Raw genomic sequence first — 24,158 nt, forward strand, 5'->3', positions numbered from 1 at the left:
CTCTTTTTCCTTGTGATATAAATATTCTCCACCCGAAACAGCAATATACACATTTAGAAAACAAGAGATGGTAGCAGAGTTTCAGAAGAGCACCATGTACTTAGAACAGTCGGAAGGAGTAGAAAGTGGAGACTTGCAGAAAAACTTTGATGATGATGGACGTGAGAAAAGAACTGGTACCATATATATTTTCATCTTTTTCTCTTTAGAGGGTAAGAAAATACATACTCATACTAATTTTAATGGTGTTTTAATGGGAAGGAACACTGGTGACAGCAAGTGCTCATATTATAACGGCAGTGATAGGGTCGGGGGTGCTGTCATTAGCATGGGCAATAGCGCAGTTAGGTTGGGTGGCTGGTCCTGCTGTTCTCCTTGCCTTTTCTTTTATCACTTACTTCACTTCCACCCTCTTAGCTGACTGTTATCGCTCTCCTGCCCCTCACTCCACCAACAGAAACTACACTTATATGAACGTTGTCAGCTCTCACTTGGGTAATAACTTTGTTTCATACTATTAATTTGTCTTTTATTCCATTCATATCATCTAATAATGTGTTTTAGTTTTATTAGACACCATGTTCGAAAAGTAGAAAATATCATCATGTTATGCTTACAAAAAAGTGTTATCACGGATAATGGTAGAAAGGAGAACCTTATATTTCCAGTAGGGCTTCTTCCCTTAAAGCATTCAAATACTCCAGTTTTCCGAATGAAAAGGAAAAAAGGTGTTGATTAGTTATTTGGCCTTTTCTTAACAGGAGGTGTAAAGGTGCAACTATGTGGACTGGCTCAGTACAGCAACCTCATAGGAATTACCATTGGATACACTATAACTGCATCTATCAGTATGGTGTAAGTCTCTTTCTGTAGAAAATATTTCAACCTTTTTGTCGGAACTTTGACTAATCTGATCTTCTGAGTACTTACAGTGACTTAATTATAGTATTGTTTAAAATTTCAGGGCGGTGAAGAGGTCAAATTGTTTCCACAAACATGGTCACCACGCCAGCTGCTCGGTGTCCAACTACCCATTTATGATAATTTTTGCGGCCATCCAAATCGTTCTTAGCCAAATACCAAACTTCCACAAGCTCTCATGGCTATCCATTCTTGCTGCTCTTATGTCTTTTGCCTACTCTACTATTGGTCTTGGACTCTCTGTAGCCACAGTTGCAGGTACCTACTCCCACACATGCAACTTTATGTTGAAAGAATTTTGAAATTTGTGGTCTTGGAAGTTTAAGAGGTAAATGCTTTGTGCGATCATGATATTTGTGTGGTTATAAAAGCCCATTATTAAGGGTTAAATGAGTAACATGAAAAGTTTAAAGTTTAATTATTTTTAATTATAAAAATATGTCTTTATTTTAACGGACTAATAAAGAAAACGTATCATCTAAATTGAAACGGAGGGAGTACTTGTCTATTAAGTAGTACTCCCTCCGTTTCATATTAGATGAGGTAGTTTGATGGGGCCATGCCATTTGTGTGTCTATAAAAGCTTCTCGTTAAGGGTAAATGGGTAAAATGAAGAGTGTTTAAAGTTGAATTATTTTCAAATTTAGAAATGTGTCATTTGTTTTGGAACAGACTACAAAGAAAAGTACATCATCTAATATGAAACGGAGGGAGCAAGAATTTTGCATGTTTTTTGTAACAGAGAATCTGATAACGCTAATTGTAGAAGTACCTCTCCAAATTTCATTTCTCTGTCTTAAAGTATTCCACACAATTATTATTTTACTAATTGAAACAACTAAAAGGTTACTGAGATGGGAAAGATTGGAATATTTTAAGGGATTAGCTATCTCACCATCTATATGAAATAGCTAATCCCATTATTTTAATACAAAATGATTTTTGAGACTAATTAGTATCATAATCAAACACGGAGTAAAATAATTCTACATTTTATTCATGAATTATTATCTCGTATCTCCCCAACCAAACAACTCCTAAAGGTAAATTTTATTTGGAAGAAAGTACTCTCTATTTGTTAGGAACTTATTCGACTAATCGCAAAGTTTAAGAAAAGAGAATTTTTTTTGGTTCTTATGGTTTAATTTAAATTTTAAACATGCCACAAAATCTGTATTGGTATAAGAGTAGATACTTTATTAAACATTGTCAATACATTTGTACGATTATAACTTTTTTTTTTGGTAAAATAAGAAGTTTAAGTAAGATTATTTTTAAATTTATAAAGAATCATTCTTTTTGAAATGAGACTAAAAAGGAAACAAATTTTCACATATATTAAAATAGGGAGTAGTAAGAATTTCTTGCTTCTAAAACGACGGACATTTTTAAACTTCAGTTTAACGCCACTAATTGGATTTGGGAAAAGGTAATAAAAAATTCTTATTTTTTATAAACGATAAATATATTTAAACAAATTCAGTATGTAAAACAATATATATCTGAAACCGGATAGAGATTTCTCTTTGGTGTTGCCAAGATTTTTGTATTTTCGTGGTTCGTGAAGATAATAATGTGTGCAATAATCAGGGTCGTTTCAACAAGATTAGGGCCTAAAGTCAAATTTTAAAAAAGCTTAAGTAAGAATATTCGCAACAAATTTTTAATGAAAAGTATAAAATAAAAGTAGAATAATAAAACCGGCTCAAGAATTTGATAAGTTGATATATAACAACAACATACACAACAACATACTAGTGAAAACTCACATAGTGGGGTATGGGAGGTAAAGTGTACGCTGATCTTATCTCTACCTTGGGAGGTATAGAAATCGTCTCCAAAAGACCCCCGGCTCAAGAGAAAGCATGGCAAAAAAAAAAAGTCAGATAAGGACAATCAATTCAATGCAGTATGAAAATAAAAGTAACGAACGCGAATAAGTAATGATAAAGCAATCTAAAAAGTAGCAGTAGCTATCACAGATAAATAAGATAATTGAAGTACAAGAAACAATAGATAGTAGCAGAAATCAAAGGGTAAGAAATTATAGAGCAAGACAAGTTGATATAATGATATCGAAAAGTATTTGCAATTGCTTCAATATAATGATTGCTTGTTGTTATGCTTGATATTTTGAAGAAGACAACTTGAAGCCGCAGTAAGTTGTTGATTGAGAGATATTTCAATCTATATCTATACTATATTAAAAGCACGAATGCCCTTAATGAAATGTCGTTCGTCTTTTTTACCCTTTAAAAATAAGTTTCACACTAGGCAAAATAGTCATTTTATTATTTTCATAATATTTAGTAATAGACATTAATTATTTTTCCTAATATTTAGGAATTTGAAATCAACTAAATTTTTTGTAATTATGAACCTTCCTTATTTAAAAAAATAACACAAGGACTGTAAAATAAAATAGGAATATAATAGCTTAATGAAATACAGTCTCCATGCTTCATATGTTTTCTTCATTAGTATCGTTGTCTACTCAACGCAATTAGCATAATGAGAGTATCATATATCCTCCGTTTATAAGGGTAATTAATATATGAAATTCTTGTGCATGAATAAATCTATATCTATATCTATACTATATTAAAATCACGAAAACCCTTAGCGAAATATTGTTCATCTTTTTACCCTTTTAAATAGTTTTTACAATAGACAAAATGGCAATTTAGTTTTTATTCCTAATATTTTGAACTTTAAAATCACCTAAAATTCTCTTATTAAATTTTTACTTATTTTGAATTAAAATTAATATCTTAATTATATTTGAACTACTATCCTTTTATGTTGAACTGCGTATTAGGTAAGATTTTTTCGTTTCTTATAGTTTCTCACAACAATTTCCATATAAAAAATGTTTAGACATTCATTCTCCTAATAGGGAACTTATTCTTATCTATATCTATATTATTATAAAAGCATGAATATAATGTCGGTTTACAAAAATAACCTTATAATATTAAACATAATAACTCACAATAAAAGGACATAATCGGAATTCTTGACATTAATCTTGTAATCCTATTAGTTTTAGGANAAGTGCAGTAAATTCGAGTGTAATAAGCGACTAAAATATGCAATTATAGCCTATCATCATAAGTCATTGTTATGTTTACTACTGTAGTAAATCAATGTAATATTTAACCCAAAAAAAAAAAAAGAGGAGGAAAAAGAACTCTTCAATAAGGAAGCAATTTTTCGTCAAATAATAAAATATAAATTAAATAAACAAGACAAGTTATCATTAAGAAGGAATAAAAATTTTCAATACAAAAATCTTTAAATACAAAAGAAAATAGTTTTCAAGAAGTATTATCTAATTTAAGAAGGAACAAATTTGTTCTACCAAGAAACGCAAAAATATGTAGGTATTCTTTATTTTGTTTAGAGACATGATTATTTAGTTAAAAAAACTAAATGAAAGGTTTAGAGATAGATCTTTGAATTCTCTGTCCTTTATATTCAGTAAACAAAAATTACTTGTATATCATAAAAACTATGAACAGACTCATAAAGATTAGGTGCAAGATCAAATGAAAGCAACTACCATACAATTTTGTGCTTACGAGTTAGGAAAATTATACAATTGATAATATTGCTAAAACTTATGTTGCGGAAAGCAAATTCTTGTGGTGCTAAAATATTGAGTTTTCATCTGCAACATTGCACTCTTTTATTTTATCTTGCAGATTTTAAGGTGAGTTTAACCTTTTAGTTATAATTTGTAGATATGACATACTTTTATTTTCTATTTTACAAGTAAACATAGTTACTCTATGAGGTGGGAAGAAATTAAAAGTGTTAAACGTGCGATCTAGAGTTTAGAGAAAACGAATGAGTCATGCTCACTAAAATAGAATCTAAATTTTTTCTCTTGTGTTTATTTATTTACTATACTTTTGTGTAATATCTATTTATAATACCCGTCGATATGACATGTCTCTTCATGTTTCAGTTTCGATTAAGGTCAAATTCTTTAATTTTTCTGGATTTTATATTATTTGTTTTAATTAAATTAGAATGTTAACCTTTTTCTTCTTTTTCCATCATACCATTTAAGTAAAAATTAAACAATATAAACAACTTATATAGCATAATTGTCCATAACAAAGAAAGTGAATCACTATGGATATACTTACAAAATAAGAGAAGAGGATAAGAAAGAACAAAAATAACTCATAAAGTTGATTGATTATCTTTTGCAGGTAAATATATAATTTATGTTGAAAGAATATAAAAATAGTTGAAATTCTTCCTAATGCATATGAAAAAGACTACCATTAAGTGAGAAAAAAATTTATGAAAATGGGAGGAATATATTTTTTAAATATCATAGCTTATTCTTTGTGAACACTATAATAATTAAATTAATTTCTAATAATATTATTACTTTAGACATTTAGAAATAAAAAAAAGTTAGCAACTAATGCTATCGTTATAATAGAATAGTAAAAGAAAAAGTTGCAAATGTGTTCTAGGAGGAGCATAATTTTTATCATATTCTATTTTTATTGTGGATAGAAATATTATAAAGTGTTACCCTTTGATAAATGAAACTTCTAATTTTCTATAATTGTTGTAGAAATTTGATTGAATAACGTGCAACCAAACGTGTTTGCACAAGAATTTGACTTCCTACGCTAAAAATGACTAATATTTTTAATACTTTTACAACATATGCTCACCGCTCAATCCCTAATATTGAATTATTTGTCTTTAACAAGATTTTCCATTTGGGTAACAAAAGAGGAAATGTATACTTAGAACATCATTTTTAAATTAAAAATTATTAAGAGGATATGATTCTAATCTTTTGTACCTCATAAAATAAATATAATATAATAAAAATGACAGTAACTAACCTTAAATTTTTGCACGATTGACCGGGAATATCGTGCAACGCATGTTTGCTCGGAGTTCTACAAATATATTGGATATCAATGAACTGTTTGGTGGAAAAAAATCCATCATATTAAATACGTTTAAACTATAATACATAATTATCTAACTAACATGACTAAATTGATCATTTGTGTAAGTTCTGATGATGCCCTTTTATTTTGAATTTACGTATTATGCTAATGTAATAATATTTTTCGTCATTTAGATGGTTGTTGTATTATTATACATAAAATTTCTTTCATTAATTAAATTTTATTGTTCCTTCATATAAATAAACGTTTAAATCATCACGTGCCATTATTAACGTGCAACGCACGTTCATAGATACTAGTTAGGGAAAACTTCTATAGATTGTAACTATTAAAAGTAAGAGGTATGTACTTAATTAGATATTTTTTAATTATTGAATCTAATTCAATTTTTTTCAAAATCTTCATGTAAGTAAAATTATTTTTTAAGTTGATAAAATTCCTAAACGTAAATTTATTTTCACAAGAAGAGCACTAGCAGTGAAAGAAATTAAAAAATAGAACAAAATTAGTTATATCATAGTATTAATTGTTACTTATTTTCGGTATTAGGGAACAAAAAATAATACTTTTTATCATATATTCCTACATAAGTCATCAAAAATTACAATAAAGTATATAAGAATTTTTACATGGCAGCATTCTTTATTTATTGAACTAGCTAAATTGGATAAACATTTATCAATTTTAGAAAAATTATATTTTCTTTTAATTTTTGTTCAATAGTTCAAACACATTATTTAAAAATAATTACTAAATTTTTTAAGATCGTATATTCACTTATATAGGGAACACGCGCAAAGTGCGTACCCTAAGACTAGTATAGAGAATAAGATAGTAAAAGAGAGAATGAAAAAGGTAAATATATAAATAACATTGTGGGTCGTATTAGTTATTAGGGTATAAACGAGGGGAAAAAATAGATACCCTACCCATGTAAGGAAACAATTTATTAACAATTATTCTATTCTCTAATTATTACAATAATACTCACATTAAAATTATTATACTTTTATTCCAAAAATTCTTTTATATTTAAATGTACACACATTTTTTTTAATTATACATATACAATACACCTTTAAAGTTGGGGCAAGCGCTTGCTGCCTTATAGTCAAGCCACCCANTAATTTATATTAAAAAAATTATAGGTGTAGGGCACCATGTAAAGACAAGCCTAACTGGGGTGACAGTTGGGATGGACGTGTCCGGAACAGAGAAAGTCTGGAGATGCTTCCAAGCCATTGGGGATATTGCCTTTGCTTATGCTTATTCCACTGTCCTCATTGAAATACAGGCAAGAAGTGAAATTAATTTCTTCATCATCTTTATGATTCTTATAACATCTTTGTCTGCATGCAGATATATCATGTACTACAATATGCATACTCGTGCTTTTTTGCTAAATCTGTGCTTGAGTTAAAAATCATAACTGCGTAACTGAAATATGTGCCTTAGTTAATGTTAGAACGCCGTATTTTGATTAAATATATTCATGTATATATAGATTATAGGTGTCAAGGGGCCGGGCCGAGCCGGTCGAGGTAGAGGAAAAGGGAACCGGCCGGTTTCGTTACCGGGCCGGTTTTCGGTTATTTTTTAGTAGAAATGGCGTGGGGTAGTCATTATTTAAGGTGGTATTTTTTTTATCCAGCAATTCTAATGTTGAGCAAAAATAGCCACTACTCTATTAAAATTAATATGAAAAGACATTTTTATCCTTTCTTCCATTGCTTTTCTTCCCAAACCCTCGCTTCTCTCTCAAGTTCGATACCTACTCGTTTTTCATTTTCTTTCCAGGAGATATCCTAGTTTCAATTTCGTTTTCTTTCCACGAGACATTTTTACCTTTTTTTTTTCATTTCATTATGCTTTGCTTTCTATCAGAATGTCATTTTTATTGACATATAAAGAAAAAGGCAAATGTGCAAGGTCACAACAGAATGTGTTTGATCATTTGAACGAGAATTCACCAATTTGAGTTTTCACTTTTTTGACTCTGATTACAGATATCTAAGTCTCTACGTGTTAACCAAAAATCTTGGAATTATTGGCATGGAAACTAAAGATTTCAAAAGTTAAGGACACTTGGTCCAGAACTTAGACTAACAAGCTCAAAAGTTAAGGACAATAGGTCCTGAACTTACAGTTACAAGTTCAAAAGTTAAGGACAATAGGTCCTGAACTTAGGCTAAGAAGCCCAAAAGTTAAGGACAATAGGTCCTGAACTTACAGTTACAAGTTCAAAAGTCAAGAACAATAGGTCCTGAACTTAGGCTAAGAAGCCCAAAAGTTAAGGACAATAGGTCCTGAACTTAGACCAACAAGCTCAAAAGTTAAGGACAATAGGTCCTGAAGTCCTGAACTTAGACTAACAAGCTCAAAAGTTAAGGACAATATGTCCTGAACTTACAGTTACAAGTTCAAAAGTTAAGGATAATAGGTCCTAAAGTCCTTAGCTTAGACTAACAATCTCAAAAGTTAAGGATGACAGGTCCTGAACTTAGGCTAAGAAGCTCAAAAGTTAAGGACAATAGGTCCTGAACTTAGACTAACAAGCTCAAAAGTTAAGGACACTTGGTTCTGAACTTACACTTACAAGTTCAAAAGTTAAGGACATGTAGTCCCGAAATCCTGAAGTTAAGTTCAAAAGTTAAGGACATGTAGTCCTGAACTTAGATTTTCAAGTTCAAAAGTTAAGGACATGTAGTCCTGAAGTCATGAACTTAGAGTTACAAGTTCAAAAGTTAAGGACATGTAGTCCTGAAGTCCTGAAGTTAAGTTCAAAAGTTAAGGACATGAGCAGAAAGGTATTTTCATCCGGGCAGTTAAAATTTATTAAAGCAGTGGCTAAAGACTAAAGACATTTTAAACAGTGGCTTAAAAGTAAATACATGTGTTATTAGTGGCTAACCGTGCACTTCCCCCTATTTTTTACCCGGCTTACCTGTTCCGGGCTTCCCCGGTGCAAAATTTAACCGGAACAGTTCCGGGCCTAATGGGTCGGGCCGGGCTTATTTAATTTTTTTTTATTTTGTATAACAATCATAATTTATATTAAGAAAAAGTAAAAATGTAAAACACTAAAAACTAACGTGTAAAAAAATGTTAGAATAAATTTCAAAAGCTTTAAAAGCCTTATATTTGAAAAATTCATTACGGATTTAAGATAACAGTGAACATGAAAAAAATATAAGGATCAAACTTCAAAGGCTTTCATAGTCTCATTTCAAATTTTCATTGCATAATAATACTCCAAATTAATCTAACAAACTAAAATATTAAGCTTAAATAAGTCTAATAATTTTAAAATAACACAAATTATCGCAAATTAATTTAAATACGAATTTCTGGAAGACACTCAAGACAACTCTTCATATGCCTCCTTAAACAGCCTGTGCCCTCCCACTTTTGACGAAAATTTAAGACTCGACCATAGTTCTTGCACTTTACTTTGTGAACATCTTCATTTTCTTCTACCATCTCAAAGTGTTCCCAAACATATGAGGGCACTCTAGAAGCACGGGGCATGATTTAACTTGAATTGAGAATTTGGGTTTGAGAATTGAGAGATGAGTGAAGAAGAAGGGGGGTCTATATATAATTTCTCAAAGGGCTAAACTAGTAAATAATAAAAGTAATATTTTTGAAAAAAAAATTCCCTAAAAAAGGACTATTCTTGCAAATTAGCCGCTGGGCAACGGTCAAAATGGCAGCTGGCCGTTGTCAAACGGTCAACTTTATTAAAAAAATGAAAATAGTCGTTGAACCTGTCTGGGCCGGTCCGGTTAATCAGTTCCAAATGACTGACCATAATTGTTGTATCGGTCCGGTTAACCGGTACAAAAATATACCCGGCACAGGCCAGTTCCCGTCCCAACCCAGCCCTACCAGGCCCTCTCACTATCCGGTCGGTCAAGTCCGATCTAAAATCGGTAAGGGCCTGTCCTAAACGGGCCAGCCCAGCCCGTTTAGGACCTTTAATTATAGATATATGTATCTCCTTTATACAATGTAAAATCAAATGGATACTCATTTAACAAAAAACAATGTCCATCTAAAGGTGGCCTCCATCACTCCATGCATATCGTTTTAGGTTCCGTTATTTTTCTTCATAGGTTATTTTAGTGATAATACATAAGTACCCTCTCCAACTTATCTCAGTTTTCTCAAGTGCATGCTTCAATTTTGCGGAGATTCTATTATCCCCTAAATTAGTTTGAACTAATATTAATGCTGTCACTTTTTGTGCCTATGTGGCATGGTAAGTGGTTACACATCCATGAAGGCGCATGAAGAGGAGAACTTAAAGTCCAATCAGTGTATTTTTTTTTCTTTTTCTTTTTTTATTTTCTTTTCTCTTTTTTTAATCTTCCTCATTTTTCTTCTTCTCTAACTCATTAAGAGTCCGTTTGGCCAAGCTGCCAAAATCTGCTTATTTTAAAAAGTACTTTTTTTCAGAAGTACTTTTTTTAAAAGTACTTTTGAAAAAAACTATTTGTGTTTGGCCAATTCATTTAAGAAGTACTTTTTGGAACATTTGGTAAATAATTTGTGTTTGGCCAATCATTTCAAAAAGTGTTTTTGAGTGTCAAATTACCAAAAAGGATAGAACCAAGGTCGTATAATTCTTTTAAACATAAAAATGAACTTAAATATTTATCGTACGAGACTTTTATTTTTATTTTATTAAAATATAAACATAAAGTAAAAAAAACATATTAAAGATTTAAGTCAATTTTACATATATAGTTATACTAAAGTATATGATATTATCTAGTATAATTACTTATTTTTATATGATGATTTGAATCATTAAAATAACATCATCAGTATAAATTAGAACTCTATCCACAAATTACTATATTGATAATCCATCATGAAATAATAAGTAAAGTCACTCACACATGATAATACTTCTCAACAATTTCATCTCTACTTCTATCACACAACGCTTCAATATTAGTAGTAGACTTGCCTCGCATTTCTAAAGGAATATCAGAAGGCCGATCTCCTTCATCAATCTCTACAGTAATGTCTTCATTAGCATAATAGTTGAATTCTTTCTTTATCGGTAAAATAATATTGTCGATAATTATGTATAGCCATGGTGTCATGGTAGTTGTAACTAGATGATTTTGAGTGTCAAACTGTCACGATCCGAATTTCTCACCGTCGGGACCGTGATGGCGCCTAACATTGTACTCGCTAGGCAAGCCAACGTTTCAAAATATCATACCTTTTTCCTTTATCTTTCAAATATTTAATACTTAACAAAATAAACCAGTGAAACAAATGCGGAAGAAAATAATTAAAAGCTTAACTTTACACAATAACGAAAACCAAAATAACATCCACCCAGAACTGGTATCACAACTCACGAACCGTCTAAGATTACTACAAATAAAGGTCTGAACGAAAAGTTTACATCTGTCTTGAAAGTAGATAAAACAGAAAATGAAATGGGATAGAAGGGGACGCTAGGGCCTGCGGACGCCTGCAGGACTACCTTAGATCTCCGGTACGCAGTGATAGCAACCAACCTCACGATCAGCCACTAGCTCCAAAATCTGCACAGAAAGTGCAGAGTGCAGTATCAGTACAACCGACCCCATGTACTAGTAAGTGCCGAGCCTAACCTCGACGAAGTAGTGACAAGGCTACGGCGGGGCATACAACATATACAACCTGCAACAGTTTATCCTAAAAAGAAAGAAAATACATAATGTAATAAAGCAATAACTGGCATTAAATAAATCCGGAACCCGACTGTTCTACTACTTTTCAGCTATAACCAATCCTTAAGGGTGTTTCAACATCACAATAACGGATCTCAACAGATATGAACACATAACAACAACAACTGATGCGGCGCGCATCCCGATCCCATCATATAAATAACAACATATCAATATTCACCCTTATTCCTCCTTGTTGCGGCGTGCAACCCGATCTCACCTGTCCACCCTTATTACTCCTCAACACATATCACCCTTATTCCTCATGTTGCGGCGCGCAACCTGATCCCACCTGTCCACCCTTATTACTCCTTGTTACGCACGTGCAACCCGATCCCACCAGACAATTCTGTTGCGGCGTGCAACCCGATCTCAATATATAAATCAACACCAATCACAAAAATAAAGACAAGTATTTCACATATTAAGTCAAATCCTCCAATGTACTGATACCTCAATTCAAACAACGGAATATCACTACGATTATGCAACTTCACCGGTGTAAACTACCCAGCGAGACCAACCAAGGTGTACCATAAGGCACCAACAAGCCAATATAAGCCAACAGTGTAATAAGGCAAAACCATGAAACAATTAGATACTTCAATAAAGAGGCCAACAGTTAATATGAAGCAGTTAAGCATGGAAGCATTTATGAGCAAGTAGCAATTAAGGCATGGAAACAGTTATAAGCAGTTGATTACCTAAAACCCGATTACCCATTCACCCACGAACTCAAAATATGCAATTGGATTTGAAATCCGACCTCAAATGAGGTCCAAATCCCCAAAATTTAAAAATTCTAATTTCTACCCAAAACACCCAATTTCCCATGAGAACCCCTAGATTTTGAAGTGAAATCATGTAAAAAGATGAATTAGATTGAAGAAGATGAGTTAGAAATCACTTACCTTAGGGTTTGAGAGAATTGAAAAATGGTAAAAATTCCGTCTGAAATCTCACTTAATAGGCTACAGTTATGCAATTACGATCAGGGGTTCGCAAATGCGAACCCTATAAATTTCTGTTGCCTTCGCATTTGCGACAACTGTGACCTTCGCATTTTCGGCCAAACTGTCGCATTTGCAAGGATGGCCTGCCCAGGACTGGTTCGCATTTGCGACATTATTGTCGCATTTCCCAGGCCTGCTCACTTCACAATTGCGAAGCCTGATCTCGCAATTGCAAGATCAGAGGCCTGTGCAAAACACCAGATGCATCAGCTGAGTTTTCCTAAGTTCTAATCACCCCGTGGCCTATCCAAAACTCACGCGAGCCCCCGGGGCTCCAAACAAACATGCACGCAAGTCTAAAAGCATCATACGGACTTGCTCGTGTAATCAAATCATCAAAATAACATCAACAACTACGAATTTAGCACCAAATTTCATGAAATTCTTAAGAACATTGAAATTTTCATTTTCTCAACTATGGGTCCGATTTACACCAAATTAACTCCGATTCTTACCAAATTTCACAGATTCGACTTAATTATTATTTTAAACCTGTACCGGGCTCCGGAACCAAAATACGGGCCCGATACCATCAAGATCACACACCATTTCATTTCCAAAAGCCCTTATATTTTCCAGCAAATAATTTTCTTTAAAAATTCTTTTCTCGGGCTAGGGACCTCGAAATTCGATTACGGGCATACGTCCAAGTCCCATATTTTACTGCGGGCTCTACGGGACCGTCAAATTATGGGTCCGGGTCCGTTTACCAAAAATATTGATCGAAGTCAACTTTAATCAATTTTAAAGGCCAAATTCAATATTTTTCCTTAAATTTCACATAAAAGCTTTCTAGAAGCGCGCTCGGACTGCGCATGCAAATCGAGGTGAGACAAAAGGAGGTTTCTTAAGGCCTCGGAACACAGATTTGACTTCTAAAACAAGAGATGACCTTTTGGGTCATCACACAAACTTGAAAGATTGTATTGAGCGTAAAGCAAAAATAATTTTAAATATATATAAAAAAAATTGTAAAAGAAATAGTTAAGTATGTTTAAATTCTAATTCAAAAAGAGTAACTAATTATTAACAACACATAATGTATAATTTATTTATTTTTTAGAAAAAATTTAAATTCAAAAAGAAACTAATTATTACCTAACCTTACTAACTTTGTCCTAAAATGCCAAGTGACATATTGTGAGGCTGCCACTTGACTAAATATGGATGCATTTTCTTCTTCTTTTAATAATATATAGATAGATTATGTAATGCAATTGTAAATTTATTACCTATTTGTACGTCACTTTCACAAATCAGATTTGATAACTGTTTTAAAGATTCGCGAACTAATAGCATATGATNAAAACAAAAATAAAAAGTAAAAAACTTAATTTAGAAGGGATAATTTGGAAAATATTAAAGTTTACGGTGAGGATAGTTTTGTCTTGAATAAATTAATTTTCTACTTCTGCTTCTACTTCTTGGAAGAAGCTAGAATTTTCTGCTCCTTACCAAAAGCAGTAAAACTGCTTCTGCCGCTGGCAAAAGTACTTTTCTGTATTGGCCAAACAACTCAAATTTTATGTAAAGTACTTTTTTGGGGGAAAAAAGTACTTTTAACTTCCCAAAAACTTGGCCAAACATGCTCTAATTCTACTGTCACAAAATATATTCGCCACAGGAATTCGCTCACTGCAAATTTGTTCGGCCCCTGAAATGTGATCGCTTTAGCCTTCATTCAACAATTTCACAAAATAACAATTCTAACACATTGAAGACGAGCCTTGGCGTAATTGGTAATGTTGTTACCATGTGACTACGAGGTCACGGGTTCGAGCCACAGAAACAACGTCTTACAGAAATGCAGTGTAAGATTGCGTACAATAAACCTATATGGTCCGGCCCTTCCCCGAACCTCGCGCATAATGGAAACTTAGTGCACCGGGCTGCCTTTTATAACATCTCTAGCACACACTTTGCCATTGTTTTTTCGTCTGCACAGATACACCACGATCAACAAACCAGACCACTAATCTTATTCCTCTATTTCTCTTCTGAAACAATCACTTTATACATTTCAACAAACTCAAGCTATACCTAATTAGTTAGCCCAAGTCTTGATATACATCTCACCGCCCCTTTCATCTTTTCCACTATCCCTCACAAGAAAATACTTCGTTAATTTCTTTTTTCTTCACTCCCCACCGATAGATTTCTATTCACGCAAAGAGGGGTTTTGATGATATTTGCGGCACAATCTGGGTTTAGGATATGCTTTTCCTCTATCTCTAATTGAAAATCAGCAATTGGTTCGAGCGATTTAAGGTTTAGCATTGGAGCTTCCGATCTGCGTTAGTCTTGGTCATGGATGATATCTCATTCGAGCGCCCTTAGTACGCGATATGTTTTTCCATCTAATTCAAGTGACAATATCAAATGAAGAGAAAAAAACTAGTTCCTCTGTCCGTTTCAATTTGTTTGGACCTGTTTGATCGGGTACAGAGTTAAAAAAAAAGACTTTTAAAACTTGTGATCTAAAATAATTTATAAATATTTGTATATAGCTATTTGTATGGCTATAAATTATCTCATTAAAGATAAAAACAAAATTTTTAACTATTTTTAAATTTAGAAAGGATTCTTTATTTACAAAACTGACTAAAAACTAATATGTTTGCTCTTTTTAAAACGAAGGGAGTACAATAAAATATATAAAAAAAGTGACAACGTCAGTTAAAAGAGTGAAAAAGAAAGCCAAAAATACACGTTTTGGTATTAAAACAAAAAGAAACAAAAATGATGTGAAAAAATAGGTATCGTGCGTGAAATGCAATGCATGACTTTAGATCTAGTGTTGTTCTTTTAGGGTAGTATTAATATCAATTCAAAAACGGGACAAATCTTTTAACATGCAGGCCTAGCATATGATGCCTATATAGTAATAAATGGACCACGACCTTAGGTCACTAAATGTCCAGACCTTTCCATTTATTTCTTGTCATGTTTATATAGGTGTTTACCCGTAAAACTGTACAGTTAAATTTATATCGTGGTTTATAAATACATGGATTAAATTGATCTAATAAAATAATATTACAAAGAGCAAATCGAGTAAAATAAGGATAATTGAAGAAGGACAAGCCTGTGCTTTAGAATGTTCCCACCGGGATCAAGAATAATTGAAAAATCTCGACAACACTTGTATAAAGCTTAAAAGAATGAGAGAAAGACTATTAATCTATTGCTATCAGTATTTCTTGATATCTACAATAGAATGAAAGCCTCTATTTACACTAGAGCTATGGGGTGCATGATTACAAATATGCCCCCTTAATTACCAATATTAATGCAATAATAAAAGATAATTAAAAAAGTGATAAAGAATAATAAAAGGCTAATAAAGGCCAGAGGAATCTTGTATCTTCTGTAACGTTTCTATAACGGTCATATCTTGAATTGCTTCTTATTCGGTCACTGGGTTGTATTCGGTGTCACCATGGTTGAATCACTGCTGACTGGTCATCCTTGACACATGTCGCTTCCTACTTTACCTAAATCTTGAGACCGATATTTACCATATACAAATAGCCCCCCCCCCCCCACCCTCCCATTTTTCGGTTACTCACTATGATGTGATCGGGAAGTGTAAGATTTTATCCTCTTCACCCTCGCCAGTGCTTCACTATAAACTTTGCCGGAAAAATCCGATCGGGCAAAGGAAAAAAGAGTGCAGAACTTAGAGATTCAGATTACAACTTCGCCACTTATTTTCTTTCGTTAATGATCGATTGGTGATGAAAAAGTACCACCACCACATAAAGCTTGATCTCGGGTTTTTAGTATTCACCCGAACCTTTTAATCTTTGAATTTTGACACTTGGGTTTCTAGTTGTACCCGAAACTTTTCCTTGAGTTTTGACTCTTGAATTTTTAGTTGTACCCGAAACATTTCTCTGATTTTTGACCCTTGGATTTTTTAATCGTACCTAAAACTTTTATAACCTCGCAATCTTAGAGACCGGGGATGATAATAACTAGGAACTTTGTACTTCTGATTTTGTTAAAATTCGAGAATATGATGCTTCCAGTTAACTTTACGATCACGAAACAAGGCATTCCACCTTTAGCCATTTGATTGGATGACTTCGTAAGAGAGGGTCGTTATATTTACGGTGCTTATGAAGAGGATGTCTCCTGTTTATCCGAGCATAATTCTTATGATTTATAATCCTTATTTGCTTTTAAGTGTGAGTAAATTTTAAGAATGCTTTTGTTCATTCAGACATATACGAGAATGTTTTAGAAGGTGAAAGTTTTGCTTCATTCCATTACTTGGACGTACACAAGTTTTTACAACTTTGCATATAAGACAGTTTACAGAAGCAAAAATACATTGCAAGAGAATTGTGGCAGGGCTGATATATATTGGGTCTAGCCGGTTCTTGATTCTGATCCTTTTATTTCCTTTTTTCTGAGGCTGATTTGACAGTCCCCGTTCCTTTATCTGGCAGTCCCTAGTCCTTTTCTTTGTTCCGGAGCTAGTTTGGGCTATATCCGATATCTTGTACGGACATGATGTCTTTGGGCTCAGTGCCCCCTTTTTTTATCATTATTCTGGAGCCATCTTCAGATGCTTTTGGTGCTTATTTCTACTGTTTCTGCTGCTTTGATGCAACAATCCCAAGCGTTCATAGATATTACTATTCTTCATCAAATATTTTCTGTACTAGCTACGGGAACATTCCTCCACTCCTGTTAGTTAGTAACCTTAATCGGTATGGTTCAAAATGGTGTCTGGAATGCCTCCGATCAAAGTTCGGTTGACTTTGATTCCGGGTTGTAGAAGATGTCGATATAATTACTTGGTCATCTTTTACGCGAATATTTGACTCGTACTTGTTATGAACATCTGCCCACATTGTTGCCTGAAATTCCAACAAACTCCCTTTCAACTTCCTTGAGGCATCTGAGCTTGAGGATTAGACCCTTGGTAAATGCTTCCCCGCCCATTCATCTGGTACTGTGGCAACATCATCCTCTTCTTTTGGAATCGAATCACGAACTCTTATAGAAACTCTAAGTCTCTTTGAGTAATTCTGAATATATCTACTTTCCTAGCTTGATTTTTGTTGCTCCAGCGTGAGCTTTGATGAATGAATCTGCAATCATTTCAAAAGAATGAATTGAGTGTTCAGGTAAAAGTGAATACCACATTAAAGCCCCTTTGGTTAGGGTTGCGCCAAATTTCTTTAGTGAAACTGATTCGATGTCATGCGAAGCCAAATCATTTCCCTTTAGAGTTATGGTGTAGGCTGTGATGTGTTCTAGTGGATCCGATGTTTCATCATATTTTGGAATATCTGGCATCTTGGATCTCTTTAGAATCAACTCCGGAGCGGCACTAGGTTTGAACGACCACTGTATATGCTTCTTCAAATCCAAGCCCTTCAAAACCGAGGGTGCTCCATGAATCTGATCTATCCGAGCATGAAATTCTTTAGCATTCTAATTCCCTCATAAACCTCATGAGCTCGGTCTTGAAAGGATCGTCTGCGTTGTTTTTATTTTCGGATCAACTACCGGCAACTCCTGCTTGATTGTTGTTTGATCAAAACTCCCCCTAGTAACAGTGTTACCGGTTCTTGGTGTCGTTTGATTGATAGGAATTCCAAAAGGATTGGAATAATTGAAAGCAACCGATAGCGCTTGCTGGAGCTCATTCATTATTCATTCATGTCTTGAGGGATGATTCATGATCTCTCTTTGCTGCGCTCTCGGAACATTAACAGTATCTGCAACGGGTTCATCTTCCATATCATGAGGGGTAGGACTCCTTGCCCGCCGAGTATTTCTTTCTACCCGGTTAGGAGTTGACTCATTCCCATTGAGATGGGTTTCAGTGGTTGAAGCATCCTGTTGATTTCCATCATGGAGATTTTCCACGGGCTCGTCGTTGTTGTTTGTTCCAACATTGAGCGAGTTGTAGACGTCATTGGGTGCCATAGCTGTTTTATGCTTACAATAAAGCTTCAAAGTGCGTTAGTAAAAGGTGAACAAATCAAAATAATACCACAACTTTCTATGTCCCAAGGTGGGCCCGAAACTGTTTATCCGTAAAATGATATAATTGAATTATTATCGTGGTTTATAGACACATGGATTATATTGATTTGATAAAAAAAAAAATAACAAAGAGCAAAGCGAGTAAAGTGAGGATAATTGAAGAGGAACAAGCCTGGGCTTTAGAATGTTCTCACCGGGATCAAGAATGATTGGAAAATCTCGACACCACTTTTATAAAGCATAAAAGAATGAGAAAAAGAATATTAATCTTTTTTATAAGTATTTCTTGATCTCTTACGATAGAATAAAAGCGTCTATTTACACTAGAGCTATGGGGTGCATGATTACAATTATGCCCCCCTTAATTATCAATATTAAAGCTATAATAAAAGGTAATTAAAAGTAATAAAGAATAATAAGGGGTAATACAGCCTAATAAAGGCTAATAAAGGTCGCAATATTCTTGGAATTTTCTATAACATTTCTATAACGGTCATATCTTGAATTGCCTCTTATCCGGCCACATGTTTGTATCCGGTGTCACCAAGATTGAGTCATTGCTGACTAGTCATCCTTGATATGTATCGCTTCCTAATATACCCAACTTTTGAGATCGGTTTTTACCGTATACAGCAGGAACTATCCCTTTGTGGTTGCATAATCTGATAATGATCGCGTCAAATGTTTAGTATTGTCGCACCTTTAATTTTTAGCGATATGATGCAATTCAACGGCCTGATAGTTTCAAGGTTTTTTTCTCAACAATTGTCTAAACTTAACAGAATTTAGTAGCTAAAATCACAGTTTTTACGAACAAGGACTACTCAGGCTCTGAAAAGGAAAAGGTAGGGTAAAAAAAAAAAAGAATTTAACTTCATTGCAATGATGGGATAAAAAATAACAAATCACCTATAAAACAATTACATGTAAATATCTATGATGAACAGTAAGGGATAACATAATAAAATGCTAACTAATTTATTCTAATAAGTTATAAATTAAACAGTCATGTAAATATTAACACTTCTAGTTTATAAATTAAGGGTGTGTTTGGTATGAAGGAAAACGTTTTCCAATTTTCCTATGTTTGGTTTGCTTAAATATTTTGGAAAATATTTTCCTTATCAACTCATTTTCCTCCAAATTTTCCTTATCAAGTGAAGGGAAAACATTTTCCAAAACTCCTTCTCAATCTTCCCCGTCCTATTCCTCCCTCACCAACCCACCCCACACCCACCCACCCTCCCACCTCCTCTCCCCAAAAAGGATTTTTTAAAAATTTTAGTTTTTTTTCCGTCACCACCTACCCTGCTATCCCCCGCCAAAACCCCACCCTCACTGCCCCCCCCCCCCCACACAACACACAACAATTTTTTTTTCTTTTTTTGTAATTTTAAATTTCTGTTTTTTTCGTTTTTCTGCACCCCACCCCCCACACCTACCCTCTCCCCCCCCCCCCCCCCCCCCCCCGCGGCAAAAAAAAATTTTACTTTTTTTTTTGTAATTTCAAATTTCTATTTTTTTATTTTTCTGCACATACCCCCTGCCCCTCCCCCACCCCCAAGGAAAAATATTTTTTTATATATATTTTCAGTTTTATTTTTTTTATCTTTCGATTTACAGGTTCGAAATTTTACAAGTTCCAAAGTTATGAGTTCGGACGTTTATGTGTTTGAAAGTTTACTGGGTTTAAGAAATTATAAAGTTTACGGGTTCGAAAGTTCGCGGTTTTTACGTAAAAAAGTAAAGCAACACATTAGTTGCTTTGGGTTGTGTCAATTTTTAGAGACTTGGGGAAGGAGTGGGGGAGGGGGAGGGGTGAGGAGAGTTGCATAAAAAATATTTTTCTAAAAAAAATATTTTCTACTCTCTAACCAAACAATAGCCACTTACCAACCAAACAAGAAAAAATAAATGATAAAACCTCTCATTTTCCATGAAAACATTTTCTAGGAAAACATTTTCCATGGAAAACATTTTCCGTCATACCAAACACACCCTAAAACTCCAACTTAAATCTAAAGGAAAAAGTGGCAGCGGGGATGCGCTGTAGATCTCTACCCTTGACCCACATCAGTTCAACTTTCCGGCTTTATGATCTTACGGAGTCTGACACCATGGTTTTTTATACTAAGAAAGACTTAATGTAGAGGGTGGAAGATCAAAACTACTGCGGAAAAAATTTATCATAATATTTTGCTAAAATGATTATGCTTAAGGGTGTTAAATGAGTGGGTTAGTTGAATGGGCTGAGTCACCAAATGAGCAAGTCAGATCAAAACTACTGCGGACAAAATTTATCATAATATTTTGCTAAAATGATTATGCTTAAGGATGTCAAAAGGGTGGGTTAGTTAATTTTGGGCGGGTCAAAATGGGCCGAGTCATCAAATGGGCAGGTCAATGACCTACCCAAAAGTTACTTTGGTTGGTATGTGCTGAGTCAACATAAGCTAAAATTTGGGTTATAATCCAACCCGTCCAACTCTTATCAAGCTTTTAGTTAATGTGTGTTATTTTTCATATGAATTGTTTAATTGTCAAATAAGATTTTTTTTATTTGTTACAGTCATATATAACATATCAAGCAATAAAAAATTATTTTAAAGATATTCAATAAAGTTATTCAGGCATCAATTTGGGTTAAAAATCAGTCCAACTTTAAATAGGCTGAAATGTACTGGGTCAAAATAGGATGAGTTCAACTAAGGGTGTATCTATGTTAGAAAATGTGGGGCACATGCACCCATTCTCTTGCCAAGTAAAAGCAGATTTTATGTACAAATTTTTAATGGTTTAGCCATATAGAGCAGATGGCACCCATACTCAATTTTGGCATTGGTGCCTCCGGTCGAGACTTCATGGATACACATTAATATAATACTACGTATTTAGTTTGTACTTCGTAGCTCTTTTTTTGGTGTAGTTCTATTTCTTTTCCTTCTTATCATTCTTTCGTTTTTCATCTCCTTCTCCAAGTCTTCATGGTAAACAACAACTTAAGAAATCAGAGATTAAATTACTTATTATTTCCATTGAGATTTGTCTTATCTTGAACCACTATAAATTGGTTTTATTTTAAATTATTTATGTGACAATAAGACCTAAGTCCATGATGTGAGACTTGTTTAAATATTTTATCCCAAATTATTGCTTAAACATATTTGAATTTCAATCAAATATCGAAAATAAAATTCAAATTTTTTGGATAAAATATACTTTTCTTTTCTTGTATAAGCAAGTCACATATAACACAACTCGTCATATGCTCTAAGAGCTTTTTGATATTTTCATTTTTCATTTAGCTATAAAATTTGCAAAGTTTCAATTTTTACAGTATTAGATTTTCATTAGTATTCTACTTTCCCTTTTTATTTTGAATTTTATAGTAAAACCTGAATCGGTTTTAAGATAAACATTATGCAATGATTGTCAGATTATAATTGATAATATTAATGACAAACACAGATTTAGATTAGCAGGATTATAGTTTATCTCGCTGAATAATGTACGAAATTATTAATATTTCATAAAAGACTATAAAAATATACATCACTTGATATTATGACAAGTAACGTGGGGCACCCATAGTCTTAAAATCCTGATCCGCCTCTGAGTTCAACAAACTAACAGGTCAATGACCGGTCCAACGTTGGGAGAGTTAGGCGGGTCAAATTTAGTTTGGGATCCTAATTTATGCATGTGTTTGAGAAAAAAATCTGAATGGACGATGCAAATGCAGGACACATTGAGATCACATCCTCCAGAGAACAAAGTAATGAAGAAAGCCTCACTTGTCGGAGTTTCGACGACAACCTTATTCTACATGCTATGTGGTGTCATGGGGTATGCAGCCTTTGGAAACAAAGCCCCTGGAAACTTTCTTACTGGATTTGGTTTCTATGAACCCTTCTGGCTAATTGATTTTGCTAACGTTTGCATTGCTATCCACCTCATTGGAGCTTACCAGGTAAAAATTGTATAAACTATTAGTGTACATAACTTAAGTCCACTCTGATCTAACTCTGCCAAGAATATTGCAGGTTTTTTCTCAACCAATATACAGCTTTGTGGAGGGTGGTTGCCAGCAGCGATGGCCAGACAACAAATTCATCACCTATGAACATGCCTTGAGCATTCCATGCTGTGGCGTTTATAACATCAACTTGCTCAGGTTGGTGTGGAGAACAACATATGTGGTTGTGACAGCCCTGATTGCCATGATATTCCCATTCTTCAATGACTTCTTAGGTTTACTCGGCGCTGCATCATTTTATCCATTAACAGTCTACTTCCCCATAGAGATGCACATTGCCCAGAAAAAAATACCAAAGTATTCTTTCACATGGATATGGCTGAAAATATTAAGTTGGACTTGCTTGATCGTATCACTTGTTGCAGCTGCTGGATCCATCCAGGGTCTTGCCCAGGATATCAAGACATACAAGCCTTTCAATACTCAGTAATAAATATCAGAACAAAGGTTCAACATTAAATATGTACTAATATTTCAATACGTCCATCTAAGTTAAGCATGATGTATGATTTTATATTTCACCAAATCCACATGGTATACACTTTCATGAGCGCGCTAGAAAATGGAACCTATCTACAACTAACGTTTTTCTTACTTAATATGATTAATTGCTGAAAAACAAATCAATTGTACAAGTACACTTGTTTCAATTAATCACGACAATATAAATCATATTCGGAAACATTAGAAAGAAAAAAGATTTTATTCTTGGTGAAAGGCAATGTGACTAATCTACAGAACCATCTTTTGGGAGTTGTAATTAGCACAAACGTTTTTACACGTAGAAATGGACCAAACAGAGCATGGTGGTTCCATTTACTTTCTAATTAAACCTGTACAAACGCAGTAGCAAATGTTATATATTCAATTCATAAAGTAGTAACAAATTAAAATCAAAAGAAGTAAACAGGAGCTCACATCTCAAGTTACTCCCAGTTTCTCCGTTATCTGTGAATCTTTACTTGGAAAAGTTTCCCACTGCACATATTAAACTTAATGCTATATAAGAAATAAAACCATCTATATGTTACTTTGGCCTTGGTTCATTGCATCACCTCAGATTCAAACATTTCACCTAGAATTGTTTAGACACCTCAATGACAGAATACAGAATACGTTCACATATGTTCTTACTTCGTAGAACAAGACATGGGGTCAAATAGAAATGGAACAATAGGAGCAGGAGCATCAAACAACTTGAAGAATAAGAAGACTAACACTAGACCCCATTGTCATGTTGTTTACCCTCAAAAACGGATAACAGTTTAATTTATATGTGGTTTTAAGGATACATGAGTTAATTCTACAAATGATAAATTGCGTCAGATTAAACAGTTAAAAAAAAAAAGTGATAAAGTGTCAAACCAATTGGGAGGGGTGAATTCGGACTCAATAACAGCCTCAATGAAATGCCTGCCTTCGATTCCGGACTCACAATAATGAAGCACCGATTAGCGAAAAATAAGAACTTTGAATAGCAGAGAAAATGAAAGTATAT

General features: G+C 33.6%; 1 protein-coding gene across 2 annotated transcripts; it reads left to right on the forward strand.

Annotated features, from left to right (window-relative positions):
• LOC109205785 (amino acid permease 6-like) lies at window positions 1-23,179 on the forward strand. 2 transcript variants are annotated; one of them, XM_019368534.1, is made up of 7 exons: window positions 2-176; window positions 262-495; window positions 762-855; window positions 965-1,179; window positions 7,019-7,164; window positions 22,367-22,594; window positions 22,668-23,179. In XM_019368534.1, exons 1-7 carry the CDS (start codon window positions 68-70, stop codon window positions 23,088-23,090), a joined length of 1,449 nt encoding a protein of 482 aa, XP_019224079.1. In that variant the 5' UTR covers window positions 2-67; the 3' UTR covers window positions 23,091-23,179. The 2 variants fall into 2 exon arrangements, with proteins under 2 accessions (XP_019224080.1, XP_019224079.1); XM_019368535.1 differs by lacking the exon at window positions 262-495 and having other exon boundaries at window positions 1-176.
• Window positions 23,180-24,158: the final 979 nt, after the last annotated feature.

Source organism: Nicotiana attenuata, unplaced genomic scaffold (genome assembly GCF_001879085.1).
Source record: "Nicotiana attenuata strain UT unplaced genomic scaffold, NIATTr2, whole genome shotgun sequence".
Classification (NCBI taxonomy): Eukaryota; Viridiplantae; Streptophyta; class Magnoliopsida; order Solanales; family Solanaceae; genus Nicotiana; species Nicotiana attenuata.

Coding starts and splice junctions, on each gene's coding strand:
- LOC109205785 (XM_019368534.1), top strand. CDS start 68: ATGGTAGCAGAGTTTCAGAAGAGCACCATGTACTTAGAACAGTCGGAA. Junction 1,180..7,018: donor CTCTGTAGCCACAGTTGCAG/GTACCTACTCCC, acceptor AAAAAATTATAG/GTGTAGGGCACCATGTAAAG. Junction 22,595..22,667: donor ACCTCATTGGAGCTTACCAG/GTAAAAATTGTA, acceptor AGAATATTGCAG/GTTTTTTCTCAACCAATATA.